The following is a 17,573-nucleotide window of genomic DNA, read 5'->3' on the forward strand; positions in this document are numbered from 1 at the left end:
AATCTGGCTGCATGGAAGGCCATTCAAAGCACAACAGCATTAATGCTGAGGTTCTCATCACCCCTTTCACTGTTTCCCTTTTGTGAATTTGGCAGAGGAGGCTGGAGCACATCTTCCTTTAATGATTTTGGCACTGAGAATATTTCTCTACCATCTATGAATTAAGTTACACGGTGAGGAGTCTTATCTTCAACTCATTAAATTGTTTTCTAGGTAGGAGTTCACAAAACAAGGAATGGAAAAAGGAATACAGACAGTGATTGTAGAGGACAGACATCCACACCCCCACCTCCCCTTTGACATTCTTCTGCCACTCTTTGGCTAAAATTTCCTCAATTCCTGATTGGAACTATGCATTTGAAAACCAGTGGCAACTTGTGCTTTAGGACTATAAAAACAGTCTCTCTAAATAACAAAGATGTCCATCCATGTAAAACATTTACCAAACAAAAGCTCATATTTCACTAGCTAAATATTTTATTCAAATTGCATCACAAAGATGGAAAAACTAACTTCTGTATGAGATTGTTATTAATGGAGAATGAAAGGCCATTTCTAAGTTCATAATATTCCTATTATAAAGATAGGAAATTATATAAAGAAATTCTCCCAAACCATGAGGGAGGATTAGAGAGGCCTGTTGTGGCCTCTCTTACATTTGTGTCACATACAGCTGTTTAACAAATGATCTATGTAGAGAGGAAAAAAAAAAAAAAAGCCCTAGTAGATGTCCTGGAAATACTAAAATTCAACAAGATGATTCAAAATTTGTATTGAGAACATTCTAAGTTAAAGGAACTATAGAAATTCCCAAAGAACAACGAGAAATCACCCTCTTCTTTATATGAAATTAACTGAAAGTATACGGTTATAAGACTGAATCTAGAGCATTTGCAGGACAAAAAAAAAATGTTTCTTTAAAAAAGCAAAAATAAAAATTCGGGTATATTTATTTATTTCAGATAATTCACTTCAAAAAGCCCTTCTTCTATGAAAAACTTATTTTACTGAAATAAGTCACTAAGGAAGGTTGGTTATGACTGGAACTGGCCAATACATGACTGGGCGGCAGGGGGGGAGAAAAACCAAAAAAAAAAAAAAAAAAAAAACCCTTTTGTATGCTTTTTGTGAAACAGAAGGCAAAGAACAAAGCCAGATTTAGAGATTTCTTCCAGAAAACACACTAATCAAACCTCTATCTGGCCTTCAAAGAAAAGTGAGAGAAGCATAATTATAGGCTAAACCAGAAACATTAGTGACCAACCCTGAGATCATAAACACTTAGCTTTACCCAGAAGAGGCTCAAGAAGCTCAGCGTCAAACTCGCCTCTTATGAATAAAAACCATCTCTAAGCCGGATGATTCTCTTTGTGTCTACTTCATTGGACCTATATTTAAAGATATCTTTCACATCAACCTTGGTCTAACTAAGATTTTGAGATTTTTACCTTTCTAGCCTTTAGAGTGTCAATTTAGTCTAAAGATAGTTTCTATTGAAAGATTTCTCTTTCCTCAAGCCCTGCTGAGCAGAAATATAACTGCTGAGCCTAAAAATCTAATAGCCAGTGGCTATAATTAAAAGGAAAACATGTCTCAGCTTCTGCAAAGGATAATTCCCCCCTAGCGAAATACCAGAAATCAGAATAGCAAAAATGGAAAGCCAGTATTAACAGATGCCCACGTAGCCCCTGATGTAAACGAATTCCATAGCATGTAATAAATGTATTACTACAGTTAAACCTTAAAGCTGTTTGCACCTGATGTCAAAATGGCCAACTGGAAGGAATTGATTAGTTCATTTGATTGATTTTGGTTTGTTTGTTTTTTTTTTAAGTCATCAACATTTTATTTTTCTTTTGTACTACGTAGCCTTGGCAATGCTAAAAGCAAAGTGCCAGTTATCAGACTTCCAAGATCTGCACAAGGAAACATGCCTACATAGAAACAGTAGCACTTTTTCAGTACCAAAGGTATCTTTAAAATCCCTGTCATCTGAATTTGTTATTGGGGAATCTTTCTTTTTTGGAGGTCCAACCTCAACAGAAAAAAAAAACCAACTGACATTTCATGAAAGAAAAACAATTTGGTCTACGTTGCCCATTGAAACTCTGAGAAGCAGATGATCCATATATTTTGGTTTTCTTTTTAATCCATCTGGTTTTTATGACTTTAAGTTAGAGGACTATTTGTATTCTTCCATGAGTTCATGTTTCCCAGGTGTGGTTGCTGGACCACTGACATGAGAAGCCTCTAGAATATCGTTAAATATGATGGCCATGCTCCTCTGCAAGATGCATGAAGGATGTCCTGGGCAGCAGCATGAGGATGTGCATTCCCAGCAGGTTTCCCTGAGACTTATCCACGGAGAGTTTGAGAACTACAGCATGGGAAAGAGATGAGGAGGGAAAGTGGGGTCTTCAGAATAGAAGGTACAGAGAGGATCAAAGTCAGGAAAACAGGGGAACATTTCCCTCTGCAAGTAAGACAAGGAGATGTAGCACCAACACTTCAATAATAATAGTCTGTGGTTGATGGGAAGAACGCAGAAAGCCTAGTATGAAGGTGCTAGATTTCTCCTTAAAGAAGGAGTCATGACGAAGAGTGAGAGCCAGAGAGCCAGGGGGACAGCTGGGTGAGAACCACATATACCATGGGCTCTGGAGGCTCCACCCAGAGGTTGCCTTCCAGCTCCCCAGCTGGTAACGGCGCAGCACTTGACAAGACTGGATGTCTGGATCATCCTAAAATTTATATGTGCAAAACCCCCTCAATATGATGGATGCATTTGGAGGTGGGGCCTTTGGAAAGTGATTGGGATGGACAAGACCATGACAGTGGGGCCCTCATGATGGGGTTAGCACCCTCTTACAAGTCACAAGAGAGCTTGCTTCCCCTCTCTGCTCTCTGCCACAGGAGGACACAGCAAGAAGGCAGAAAGCTGCCACCCAGAAGAGGGTCTCACAAGAACCCTGACCTGCTGGCACCCTGATCTCGGACTTCCAGCCTTCAGAACCGTAAGAAATAAATTTCTGCTGTTTGAGCCACCTAGTCTGGGATACTTGGTTAATAGAAGCCCAAACTAACACAAAGATAGTCCAGTAAGAGTTATCCCATTAAATGTGAGTTGTTGTAGGGCTTCTGAACCAAGACCAAATTTACCTGCTCTGCCAATTCAGTTAAAACAAACAGCTAAAGAAAATAAATAAATAAAAATAAAACAAACAGCTAATTTACTCAAAGTATTCACCTGACTAGTCTTGATCAAATACCTCTCTATTGGCTTAAGAAGCTATGAGATTTGAAAAATACAAGTAATGATCTTCTCCTTTCTTGCTTGAAGAAGGAATTAAACAACTTGGACAATTCAACAAGCCATAGTAATGTCTGAGTGCCCTTTCCCTGAGAAGTTGAATTATATAACATAGCAGCACAAATAGCAACAAATAGTATATTCATTGTTTTCAAAATTCCTATGAGAGTTTTATTGTCCAGAAGTTATCATTTCTCCTTGTTTTGGTGTTGTTATTGGAGAACAGAAAAGATCGTACCCACAGAGGACACCTCAAGTGGACCCCCTACTCCACCCCCACCCAGAGCAGTGGGGCTATACTGGGCTGATACTGCTGTTGGCTACTTCTGTCCCTTTGAAGTAGTAACTTGGTGTACCCACAGAATCTGGATGTTGGCTGCAGGGAAAACCTGTGTCTGGTGTCTGGTCCCAAAAAATGTAGGTTAAAAAAAAGGACAGAAGAAATCTCAGTAGGACAGAGCAAAACCATTTGGGGAATATATTGATGTGATTCAGTATCATTTTAAGTAGAACACAAAGTGCATATGTACAAAAAATTCTTAACTGCTCTCTTCTCTTGATATTTTAAAACTTCCATGTCACTGTTGGGGTGGGAGCAGATCAACTACATAAGCTAACAGAGAAAAGAGAATCACTCATGACCTGACCACTTCCTAAAACATTGGCATTTAATGGATATGTAATTTCAGATAAGATAACTAATTTCAGTAGATGACTATCCATCAAGGGATATACCCGCCTAGCATCAGTACCTTGAGGGGATTAAATGATTTGACATATATAAAGCTTTTAGCATAGTGCTTAGCACAGACTATTTAATAGATATTAGTTCTATAATCACTGAAAAATAAAAGGTAAATAGCTCTTCATTTTCTTTTCATTTTTTTCCTACTCTTCATAGTTTTACATGGATTCAACCTGAAAGTGTCAACCTTATCATCATGGAATGTGAAAGGGCAGTAATGAGCTCACTTGGCCTGATACTGTATTTGCCAAATGAGAAAAACTAAGAGCCATAGAATCCCAATGACCCAGACAAGATGCCAGATCTAGAATAGGGATTCCCTGGTCTTCTTGAGCAGTGTGCATTCCTCCAGACCCACTCAACATTCTTTTTTTTAAAAAAAATATTTTATTTATTTATTCATGACAGACACACAGAGAGAGGCAGAGACACAGGCAGAGGGAGAAGCAGGCTCCATGCAGGGAGCCCAATGTGGGGCTGGATCCTGGGTCTCCAGGATCACACCCTGAGGCAAAGGCAGGCGCCAAACCGTTGAGCCACCCAGGGATCCCCCCCCCCACAACATTCTAAATTACTTTGCTAGTTCCTTTTAAATGACAAAACATCAAATATGCATTAAATAGTTGATCATGGGTAGGGATACCTGGCTGCCTCAGTTGGGAGAGCATGTGTTTGAGTTTGAGAGCAAGTTCATGAGTTTGAGCCCCATGTTGAGTGCAGAGATTACTTAAAAAATAAACAAACTTGAAAAAAAAAGTTGATAACAAATCAGAGGGACTCACCTCACTCTGCATCTTCTGAGCTTCCTTGGAAGCTTGATAGGAGGGAGTCTCAACAAATTCAAGCATGGATTTCCCCTTATTTTTCTCATACTCTTCTTTATATTTAACCTTCATTGAAAAAAGGGATAAAAAGCATGTAAAGCTCACAAGTCCTTATACATATAGAGCAAAGTAAAATAAATATGTCCAAAATTAATCCTAGTTTATAAAATCATATTATTCTGGCCATTTGAGTTGGTCATTGGGTTCCCTGTGGTAAATGACATACAAAGAAAGTAGAGAGGTAATATATAAAAATATTTAAGGGATAAAAATAACTTAGAATTACTAAATCATGTAGTTCTAGGACTTGGATGAGGTATTTAAATAGCTGGGATATATAGATATAGCTCATCTATCAGGGTTTAACATGTATATGCTCATAGTATACACATATATACATAGAGACAGAGAAAGAGAAAGAAAGAGATCCCTGTGATGGTTTCGAATGTCTTCCAGTAAATCATGGGCAAGGAGGAAAACATAGGTGTGATTCTCTGTCTTTTGGCCAAAGGGAAGACCGTATTCGCTGGGACTGTTGACCTCTCCCACAGACACTGAGCAGCACACTCACACAGAGCTTTTATGGGATTGCTTTCAGTTTCACCCTGCATTATTCAATAATATCGTATCATGAATCATTTATTTCAATTACAACAAATCTCCATCTTATTTTAGTTTATAAAATGATCGATACTTTCTATCTCCTAATACAGAAACTAGAATTATATGTAAGCTGTCAGAGCGATTGGCTTTTTCTTAGCAATATACCTTTTTAAATTAAATTCACAGAAAAGTTTTCATCATGACTCATTATGTTCAGAAATGTATTTTCACAAAAATTCTTAGATATAAGCGATTTTTATGAAGTTGCTTCTTAAATTATATAATAATAGCAGTTTTAATGATGATTAAATCCCAAAGCAGTTTTTCAATACTTAGAACTTTGTGGTAAACAGGAAATGTAACAGGTTTTTAAACTCCTATTTGTAGGCCTATTTTTATTTCAGAGAAGTATGACAGATCAATGAAAGTGAAGTGTGGTAATATACTATGCTATGATAAAACTTTGGGGAAAATTATATTTAAAAAAATACAATGAGGAAAAAAATGTACATTTCCAAACCTTAATGGAGAGCCAATTGGTTTATTTTTAATGAAGGTGGGTATCAAATCATTAAGAAATTTATGTTCCACAGGGTACCCTTCATAGAGTGATGTAAAATTGTATCTTAATAGATGCTGGAATGACATCTTTTGCAATTACTGAAACTCAGAATAAAAAAAAAAATTATAGATACCACCTTTAAAGTATGCAGGCAAGATTTTTTTTAAATTTGTTTCAGGGAATATAGAGTTTAACAGTTGAAAGAAACATTAATGTAAGATAATTTTTAATAACTTTTCTAATTGATCTGAGAAATTTGAATAAACTTTGCACCTGAAAAATTAATTTTGCAGCTCAAGATGACTAATTAGTACACTATAAAAACCGAAATCATCATGAGATTCGCTCATCGTTTAATCAATTGATATATCTTACGTTTAAAACTGTGTGAAGTAACTTATTTTATGAAATGCTTTTACACCAAAACACGCTTCCAGCTTTCCAACCCCAGTAAAATAGACAGAGTAGTGTTTGAGATTTTCCAAAGCAACATTCACATTCACAGGATGTACATTCTGTTCAGCAGCTGCACCTTTTTGCTGTAGGTGCATGGTAGTGGGTGGTTAAAAGGTCCAGACAGAGAGGGCACAGACCTGACTCTGGAGCCTGGCATTGCCTTTATGGTGCAAATGTTCGGCAGCATCCGCGTCAAAATGATACATTCCTTTGTTTTCCTCAAAAAGCTTTCTATATTCTCGCTAAAATAGAGAACATGAACATAATTCAGAACAAAAGAGATCAATTAGAACAACCAATACTTAGGGATGCAAACTGAAAAATACAAGCCAATAAGAACTGCAAAGCTACCAAGTCCCATGTCAGTGGGCTGCTCTTGTAGGTTTCTGACACTGAGGAAAACCAGCAATGCAGGACAGACAGGCAGCTCTCAGTAGTCAACGTGAGACATCCTAGAGAAGCAGGAGACCATCAGCTGTCAACACAGCCTAAAAAGACACTGGGGAGTAGCAACGGAAAAGCCAGTGACAGGGCTCATGTGAACAAGCAAGGTGGACAAAAGAAAGGCAATTTGTCCCGCCCTTCTTCTAGAACAGAAATGTTTTGATAGCATCTACAAAAAGAGAAGGAAAGAAGAGAAGAAAGAACAGAGCAAAGGAAAGCTAGAGGCAGGAAGGGAAAGAAGTTGTGCACAAGGAAGACTGAAGGATCATAAGAAAAATAAGACAGTGAGAAATAATTCAACTCGTTTTCCTAAAAAGAGAGGGTAGGAGGAGCCTGGAAGAGAAACAGAGGAGTCTGGGGATAATCGGTTGAATTTTTAAGGTGAAGAAATTGAATGAAGACTACTATTTAGAGACACAGACAAAAAGGTAGATCTGGAAGAGATGCCAAATCTGGCAACCGTGAGACACCAAATACAACAGGCTGCGATGAACAGAAATTGCTTCATGATTTCTCTCACTGGAGATCAGACACTTAGTTATTTCACCCTCTTTGGAAAAGACCTCTAGAGATAAATGGTAACTCTCAAAGACTCAAGGCTATAGAGACTTCAGCTAATACTGGTTGCTTGTTCAGCAATGAGGATTTCAGGGAAAATGACAATGTTGTGTAGGATGCAGGGAGAGGTAAGTCACATTTGAAAGGGAGTGGGAAAGAGCTGTCCAGAGGAGAGCCGACATTCAGGTCTCAGCAGATGCTCCAGGGATCTGAGAGTGAACCAAGAAGAGGCACAGAGCCAGGTGTGGGAAGCATGGAAGGATGCACACAAGAATGGTCATTCCATGGGGACACAGTGACAGTCCCCAGAGGCACTCTAGACAATTAGAGCACTAAGATGTGTGTCCCCCAAAACTTTAGCCAGAATAAACTGAGGGAGGGCAGCCCCGATGGATGTCTCAGCGGTTTAGCGCAGCCTTCAGCCCAGGGTGTGATCCTGGAGTCCTGGGATCAAGTCCCACATCGGCCTCCCTGCATAGAGCCTGCTTCTCCCTCTGTCTGTGTCTCTGCCTCTCTCTCTCTCTCTGCATCTCTCATGAATAAATAAATAAAAATCTTTAAAAAAAAAAAAAAAGAATAAACTGAGGGAGTAAAAGACCCCAGGAAGCTCATGAAAATGATCCCATAGTACATCTTGACTGAAGAGAACAAGCTCTAAATGTTGGCTCCTCTGCTAATTAAAAAATGATAATAATAATCTCAAAGGATAACAGTATACTTAGACACTTTATAATTTACTTAAAAGTTTGTATATGATATATAAATAAAATAATGAATTGAATGTAACACTCTAGAATATATTCCAAATCAAGGTAAAATCCAGCAGAGCTTCGGATAGTATTTCTGTAATAATGGATATAGGCTATGGAAAGAACAATAGATACTGTCCCTAATGATCTTTTGGGGGGACAAAGAATTTCAGAAACTTCTATTTTTAAAAAATCTGTTTGAAGAAAGATCTGCAAAAGAATTTTCAAGACCTGCTGTTCCTTATGTAATAGTCTCTGTTGCCTCCTAGTGGGAATGACACAGAGTAACATGCAATACATATTTTTCATTTATGCAAAGTTATAAAAGAAATTGAAAGCTACTAGAGCTCTATTTTCCAGGGGGAAATGGTCTTTCAAAACTTTAATTAGTACAGCTGTTTAAACTCATAAGGACTAATTTTACTCTACATACTATGTGTTAAAGAAAAATGATGATTTATACCAAAGACATTTAAAGGTCTTTAAAAAAAGAGCCATCTATAACAAACTGACAACTAATTTTGGCAGAATGTCTGTTTGTTAAGCACTTTCTTATTCAATCTTTTGCTAAAATTAAGTTGCCTTTATAAATCAGCAAAATTCCAATTCTCCTCACATTAAAATTTAAAAGAGAGCAATTCTAATGTACAATAAATTTTAGCCAATGTATTATCATACAACTTTAATAAATAGATACCTCAGCGTAACATGCTTGAGTCTTAAACCTTCTCTCTCATGAAGTAATTATTCAGTCACAATTTTTCTATGGAGGAAAAAAATCTATAATCTAGGCAAAAGCACTACCTGAACCAAGATTTAAGCTTTAAAAATGGTATATACAATAAACGTTATATATGACTGTGCTGAGTTTCTCTGCTGAAGCAGTGATAGAAACAATTTATATTAAACTTTGATTTTTTCACCATTATTATAGAAGAGAGGACAATATTCTTGAAGAGGAATATTGCCTGGGAGTGGCACGTACTCTTCCAGCTACCAAGCTTTCAAATTACCACCATGATATTTTCATTGTCCTATTTGCACACAAATCCTCATGTCCTCAGGAAATTTAACTCAAGTATGGATGGAGAATTGTCAAGGGCAAACGCCACTCAACAATCAAGATGGGGTGGCAAAGAACATGAAGAAAGCAGCAGGCTCTGAGAATAGAAACGTACTGACTTTTAGAAACATCCCTATGAGTCATAGAGCAAAATGTGAATCTGAAAGAGCCACCAAGGAGTGGAGGAATGTGGGCAGAGGTGGAGGGATGAGCACTGAAATGGTAGGAAGGGTGACAAAGTATCCTGGACTAGAGTCTAATTCTGCACCTGATAGTTCTCTATGCTTCTTTGCCTGCCCAACAGACAGGAAGAATGACACGCTGCTTTTCCTCCCACAGCCCAGTGACAAAAGTCAATTAATTTTGAAATCTCTGAGTATGAATTATTTACACCTGTAATCCATTTCAAAAAGGATGACATTGGTGATGCTGGAGAAAGGAAGATTACAAAATAATGAGCAGAAGTTTCAACACATCAAAGCCAAACACAGACATTTTCGAACCTGAATTGAGGCTGTATCTCATTATTCTAAGTAGTTTGGGAACCAGGTCTGGACTACAGATTTTTTTGTTTTTGTAATCCAGGACTGTGAGCGCATCTCCTGAAGACAATTATTTTCACATTCCTTGCCCAACATAATCTTCCATCTGATTTGACCTGGCCCAAAGGAGATACTCAATACATCTGGATATTTTGAGCGAGGGAGTGAGCATGTGAGTAATTATTAAAATAGGCACAGAAACAACTTGAGGTCAAATTACAGTTCATCGTCACCATGGGCCTCTGAGAGGTAGGCAATGAGCCAGGGCCATCAGTTAGGATAACCAGTGAAGTCAGGGTCCACATGCATGAAGTGTCTGAAGCAGCACCTGAGAGGTGAGTTTCACTTGGCAGTGTGCACAAATATTTTCCTCAGGACACGAAAAAACCACTCTCTCCTCCTAATTGCTTTGAGGAAAACGTGGAGACCTTCACAAGTCTAAAGGTAGAGCATCAACATAATGTAGGGTTTCTTTTCAGAGAAAATATAAATGAGACTAAGACGATTTTGTATGCTACTGAGGCCTAATACCAGATACTCTACTCCAGCCTCCATAAAATGAAAGATCCCTGATTTAAGCCTGACTTTTCAGCAACTTAAGTCTAATTGGGAAGAAGAAAAGGGAAGAAGCCAGAAAAGCACACTTGCACATGCACCTTGAAACGACAAGCTAGCAAAGAACCCCCTTTGTAAAGCGACAGCTCCGGTGGGATTTCAGCAAGCAGGCCACTACTTTCCAATGAGTTAGTTATTCTGGAGGAGGCGCCCTGGCCCGCCTAAGGAAGCAGGTGTGCTCATGAGCTCCGCAGGCAAATACTGGCTCCGTGGAGACACAGGGCCTCTTTGGTGGCCATCCAACAAACTTACTCCGCTGAGCATTTTGCTGGTTTTCAAAGCATGGTCTAAATACAAGTTGGGGAGATCTGAGACTGGATCGTGCATGCTTTTAATGTCTTTCTTGTACTTCACCTATGAAAATAACATGGAACAAAATACCATCTAGGAGAAGAAAATATTATGCTTTCGCGTTACCGCCTTCATTGTCTCCAACACATCAAGTACCATTTAGTGAGAAATTAACAGGTAAATTTTAGCAAGTAGCCACTAGATGGTGCTCATTCACTATTGAATGAGTAAAAAAGTTCCTAGGGGACTTGAAAACATTTTGATAATTGTTTTTACTGTTTACATATTTTAAAAGGGTGATGTTCATAAAGTGGAGTAATTTTAATAGACATTCTGTTTTCAAAACAAAAAGAACAGCAACTTTATTCTTTAGAAGTTACTACCGTATTTTAATTATGCTTTGAAGCAATTTCATAGCTCTTGCTGTTTTTCATCCTATTGCCTTTTTTCTTTTTTTTACCAACTGTTTTGAAAACAGAGTAATATTAGTAATCATAATACTAAAATATTAATCAAAAATATTTGAACATTTAATGTGTGCCAAACACTTCTCTAATTACTTTACACATGATAAGTATTCAATCTCAACAGCCCTAGTGGAAGGTACTTCAAGGAGCTCCAGTTTACAGCTGAATAAACCGAGGTACAGGAAGCTAAGGTACAGTATTAAGAGGTAGAACAGGAATCAAATCCAAGCAATCTGGTTCTAAACCTTGTGCTTCCAACACTATGCTCTAGGTTCCTTTAAGTATATTCCAACTCTATTTGCTCTACATTTTTACACGCTTGCAAGATGAAAACCAATAAGGAAACCATTCAGATATTCCCAGTGATCCTAAAAGACCCATTTTAATTGTCCGTAACAAACACAAGTGAGTAAGGAGAACAAATAACAATACCTACTAAACAGTGAAAGTAAGATATGCAGAGTCCCACAGGAGTTGAAAGGTTTAAGTGATCTAACAAAGCAACAGTTTAACAATTCTTCCTTCATCTTAATGCTTATAAAGGCACTCCACACATGCTTCAACTATAGCAAAGTGGTCCTTTGTTTTCCATGTTTCTGTTTTTACACTAATGCCTAATTCTAATAAAAATTTAAGGCATCTTTTCTTGCAAACCGAAGCTTGGTTCTTTTTTAAATCATACCGCGAAACCAAATCTGTGAAGGAGTATTTTACAGCATTTACATAACGGATAGGAAAGAAGCTGTAAGCTGTTACAAATGCAATTTCTGAAAGTCTCTTTGTTATAAACTACCATGTACCAGGTTGTACTTTACAGAAGCTCAATTTCCTGGGCATAATTACATGTGTTAACTATTGTCATAACCACTAATTTAGGATACTACACACTACTTTTTCTGCAAAACTCTGTAATCTATTTCTACTCTTGATCAAGCATAATAGTTTTATTAGCAATACTATTCCTACTTATTAACTAATTAGCAATCAGTAACCATTAACAGTAACTTACAATAACACATTTTTCTCAAAAAGGTTTCAGGAAAATATGCTTCGGTGTTTTCAACCAAAATTACTTGGAAACTCCATAATCTTGATTAAGTGTAAGTAATTACAATACACTCAATTCTAAAAAGAAAAGAATCAAAAGATATCTATAATAATTTTCTATGAATCACAAGTCATGAGGCACAAAGTAACTTACATCGCTCACCAGGGCAGTGGCAAGCTGGATTTGCCTAAAAGAAGCACTTTCAAGAGGATTATAATGATGTTTCTTATCCTTCATTTCATTATCAAATTTTTCTTTGTATTTAATCTGCCATAAAAGAAAGAAACAAGATAAATTAAGTAGGACATTTATCTTTAAGCTTTCAGAATGGCACATTTGATTTTTAATTAGATCAGATAAAAACTACCTTAAAAACGAATAGTAGCAAAGTTTAAATCCCTGGTATTTTTCCCCTTGTAAAGCTTAATTAGGCATAAACATTTTTTTTTATGAAAAAACAACCTCTACGTGAACATTGATCATAAATGCAATTAGGCATGAACTCAAATCCTATTAACAAGAATTATACACTAAAATCTCAGGATTTTTAAATGTCAGTTTCCATTCCTGCACTCTTGTAATCTATGATCAATTAGAAATTGAGACCACAAGTGAAAGAAAGTCTACCGCATTTAAAAAATGGACCCTGAGCCCCAGAATTTGAACATGAATTTTCCTGAGGGAATTATTCCAAATACAGGCCACGGTTTGGACTAGGCTTTTTCTCATCATTTCCCACTCGTTCAAAAATTCATTTTTTAGGGATTACATTTTCTGAAATGTCCTGTGTCTATTTAATGTCAATTTTTATTCCTCTGCTTTAGCTGCACAGTGGTATTCAGCAGCAAACTATCTGTAATATGCATTCTGAATTATTTTTTCTCCTTTTTAAAGTAGTCTTAGGGCAACCCAAGAAAGGATTATCCGTTTATCCTACAGAACCATATATTTCTCTATCCATAGAGAAATATATGTGAATGTGGGTTGTGATAGGTATCGGAAATATAGATACAAGTTCTTTACCAAAAACAAAAACCAAAAGCCAGTTACTTGAATCTCATACCCGCTTTTGATGCCTGTATCCAAGGGGGGATGCACAGATCCCAAAAGCAAAATTGTCTTATTCTCTTATAATATTTTTACAATATTACAATTCTTACAGTATTTTGTGTTCTTACAACATTCTTATAAGACACCTTTATTCATACATCTTAAAGCCCAGCCTCGAAGTAATTCTTAGTAAGAAGCATTTTGGGAATGGCTCACATTATCTATTTTAATCGAATGTTTATTGGGTGATGTCTTTCCTCAAGGAGACACGGCTGGTACCTATGGGAGGGAGACAGCTAGTGAAAATCTTGGTGGGAATACATTTGGGAAAGATTCCAACATGGTTTATAGGAAATATTTTCTGCTGTGGCTCTAATTGCTAATCATAGCTTTCTGATACTCCTATTGCCTTACAAATCCAAGCAAAATCTCACTTCTTCTAATTAGTAAGGACACTATAAAACAAGAAAAAATTCTGATTTTTATAAAAACATACTCTATGTCTTGAAATCAGGGACAATATCACCAATGAAATATATTTAGATTTCATTCACTACTTTCCACAGTAGCTGGCTTTCCCTGCCTGGTCCTCCCCTAAATACACAATTCTTCCACTCTCTTTGCACTTTCTACAGCCATCTGCTAGGGCAGTCTTCACCATATTTTAACCTGTGCTTTTGTCTCTCTGGGTGTTTAGTGCCTAAAAGATATTTACTTGACAATGAGAGAAGACTCTCTTAACTGACTTCCACTTGAATGGCACTCCTGACTCTGCTACATTCACTAACACTCTCCACTTACTGAGTAAAACATTCTAACTGATGGCCTGGGTGCCCTGAACATTCTCAGCTGGTAGCTATTTAACCCATCAACTGATCCAGCCATGCAATCTTGGCTTACATCACGTCTTCCTTCAGCTATTCAAATTCTCCAACCCCAGCCACCATAAGCCTCTTAGTTACGTATTAGCTAAGTGGCAAAAAAATAGGTTATATCCTCTCTGAGAACAGAGAGCCTGTCCTACTGTCCACACACCACATGGAGGGGTTGAAATGTGGAAATTGACCCGGCACATCCTCACCTGCTATGAAACCTGGCATGTGTTCTTCCCAAGGGAAGGTGTATTTCTGAAAAGCAATAATCAATGCACATCGTGATGCATTCCTACCTCATGGTAGGTAGGAACTCAACACAGGCTCCATGTAATGAGTAGATGAAAAAGGAGTCATCACAATGTGGATTGATTTTTGCTTTTCAGAAATACACCTTCGCTTGGGAAGAACACATGCCAGGTTTCACAGCAGGTAAGAATGTGTCAGGTTAATTTCTGAGCTTCCTGCCCTCCCCGTGGCCTCTGCCCCTAGCATAACCATGCTGGTGTGCAGAATAGGATGGCTTCTCTATGCTAGGGATGGTATAACCTGTTTTTGTCACTTAGCTAACAGATAATTAGATGTCCATGGTGCCTGAGGTTGGAGAATACAAATAACTGAAGAAAAACTATGCAAGCCAGCATTGCATAGCTGGATTTTGATTAGATTTAAATAGTTCAATACAAGCAGAATCCTGAATTTTTTCAATTGATGTTTTAAGACAAAAATTTATAGTAATACTACACTGTTATTAAAGATGAGTTTTCCCTGGAAATACTAGATTAGACTATTTTCTAATTTGGGACATACTTTAGTTATCTGTTATCCTCCCATTAGGCAGTGAGCAAGGAACAGATTTTTACTCACGTTTTATCCCTACTGCCTTTTTTATTGGATTTGGCACTTACTATATGTTTATTAAAGAAATGCATAGGGGCAGCTGGGTGGCTCAGTGGTTGAGCATCTGTCTTTGGCTCAGGTCATGATCCCAGAGTCCTGGGATTGAGTCCCTCTGCCTATGTCTCTGTGTCTCTCATGAATAAATAAGTAAAATCTTTTTTTAAAAAAAGAAATACATAAATTAATGGTGAAAATGATAGGCAAAAACACTCTTTTAGGATTTAAAAAATGTATCAAGCCCTGAGACAGGTATTGGAACTCTAATATCTTCGATTCTCCAAGTCCATACACACACACACACACACACACACACACACACACACACACCACAGAGTCACTGTTAAATTGATTGGAACAATATCCCATTAGGAAGAAAAAGAATGTAAGATAAAATGAAAAATGATAGATTTAAAAATATTATATTGAACCTGTATTGTACTTTACAGTTCCTGCTGGACTTTTATTCATTCATTCATTCATTCATTCACTCAAGAAATATTTATGTGATGCACACTCTGTCAGTTTCTGGGCTCAAGAGTGCTCTACTGAAGAGACTGAGGAATTAGCTGGTAACTGTGTTCAAATATCTGAAAAAATTTAAAAACGGCATTTGTTCTAGTGCAGAAGGGAAAGTTAGTAAAGATGGGCCTAAGTTTCAGCCAACGAGATTTCTGTTGGTTATAATGAAAAGAAGTTACATTTCAGCTAATACCTGTAGGATATGCAGAAATTATTCCTATTAATATTAGGAACTTTTTTCTGAAAGCCCTGTCTCACTTCCCAAAGTAGAGCATGTACTGCTGATATATCTTTGAGACACCCCACATTTGCCCAGCCACACAGATCATGCCTGGCTTATAATTATCTGCAAAATCGTCTGTGCCATGCGTCTTCCTCCATTAGGCTATAAGCTCACAGAAGGCAGGGACGTATCTGTCCTGTTCACTCTTGAAAACCTAACCCCAGGGATCCCTGGGTGGCGCAGCGGTTTGGCGCCTGCCTTTGGCCCAGGGCGCGATCCTGGAGACCCGGGATCGAATCCCACGTCAGGCTCCCGGTGCATGGAGCCTGCTTCTCCCTCTGCCTATGTCTCTGCCTCTCTCTCTCTCTCTCTCTCTCTCTCTCTCTCTCTCTCTGTATGACTACATAAATAAAAAAAAAAAAAAAAAAATTAAAAAAAAAAAAAAAAAAGAAAACCTAACCCCAGACACAGTGTAATATCTGCTTCAGTAACAGTTTCGTTTGAACAAACACATGGATGGACAATGTTGAGAAAGGATTCTTTCACTGAAATGCAGGACCAAGTAATTTCCATGGGGTCTTCAGATCTTTCAGATCTTCGTATAGCCTTGTGATTGATTTTGATGAGAACTTTGTATTTTTTTCATTCCTTCAGCATATTTTACTTATAATGATTGTTTTTAAGTTTTCATAACCACCTCAAGATCATTCTAAGATGGGAAAATACCAGTTTTGAAGGATCATCTAAGCACATGACTCTACTTTCAGAAATTATTAGCATTCGATCTATTCAGCTAGTATTTCCTGAGGCATTCTGTGTATTAACTCTCTACTGGGCACTGGTTTTACCTCTTCCTGAGGATAGCAAACTCACATGTAAGTGATATAATCAGAAATTATCAAGTAGGCATTGCTGAATCCTGGAGATCACAGGATTTATGTTGTGCAGAAGAATAATAAAAACCTCAAATTCACATTCTTCCGAAATATGCGTTGGAATTTGGTCTGCCTCACATGTCACGAGCACTGGTCGCAGTTTAGGTCCTAATGAGGGTGGACTAAGGGCATAAATCACAATTCTGAGGAGTAATTGGGTACGTAAAATGAGCTCCTCAGCACTAAACACCATCCCAATGCAATATTCTTCTGAAAGTATTAAATAGAAGTCTGATATTTTAGAAATATAACAAATGATAATAAAGTACTCTGATGACATTACTAACCAAGCACAGACTAATGCAAATCATCCCCAAATTTGTGATTGTACTTCAGGCAAAATCATGGTTGTGTCTGCAGGGAGGTTTAAAATCCATTCACATCCCTTCCCCACCCCCCCCACACCCTTAATTCATGATTCAAGTATAGAAATGTATTACAAAGTGTCTCAATACCAAATCACCTCCCTCAGACTCCCTCATCTAACCTGCACACGGCTGCTTTCTGGAGAACTTTTATTTTTGAAGATTTCTACCACTAGTAGGCATTGGGCTATACATCCTAAAGCTTGAATTTTTAAATTCTATCTAGTTTTTCCAGGTTATTTCTGTAGTATGAAATTAGTTGTTTAAAATATATCTGTCCCTCTGATCCTTGTAATAAATGTAGTAAGAACCAAAGTATTGTTCAATTTATCTCTCCCTAAGCTTGAGTACTCCTTGTGATCAGATTCAAAGATGCCCAAGGAACAAAAATGCTAGAGTTTCTCTCATTAACTGCAAAGTTAAATAACTGCA

At 37.5% G+C, this 17,573-nt stretch overlaps 1 protein-coding gene across 8 annotated transcripts in view; it reads right to left on the bottom strand.

Moving 5' to 3' along the window:
• NEBL (nebulette) overlaps positions 1-17,573 on the bottom strand; it is a 344,404-nt gene that overhangs the window by 59,197 nt on the left and 267,634 nt on the right. For 5 of the 8 annotated variants that reach the window (XM_041764978.1, XM_041764976.1, XM_041764979.1 and 2 more), the window contains 4 exons: positions 12,431-12,544; positions 10,724-10,825; positions 6,638-6,742; positions 4,838-4,945 (listed from right to left, as the gene is read on the bottom strand). The exons of 2 other annotated variants lie outside the window; for them this stretch is intronic. In XM_041764978.1, coding sequence (XP_041620912.1) covers positions 4,838-4,945; positions 6,638-6,742; positions 10,724-10,825; positions 12,431-12,544 — 429 coding nt within the window. The remainder of the gene's footprint in view (positions 1-4,837; positions 4,946-6,637; positions 6,743-10,723; positions 10,826-12,430; positions 12,545-17,573) is intronic. One more of the 8 variants, XM_041764977.1, reaches the window with a different exon arrangement.

The sequence above is a fragment of the Vulpes lagopus genome, chromosome 8 (genome assembly GCF_018345385.1).
Source record: "Vulpes lagopus strain Blue_001 chromosome 8, ASM1834538v1, whole genome shotgun sequence".
Classification (NCBI taxonomy): Eukaryota; Metazoa; Chordata; class Mammalia; order Carnivora; family Canidae; genus Vulpes; species Vulpes lagopus.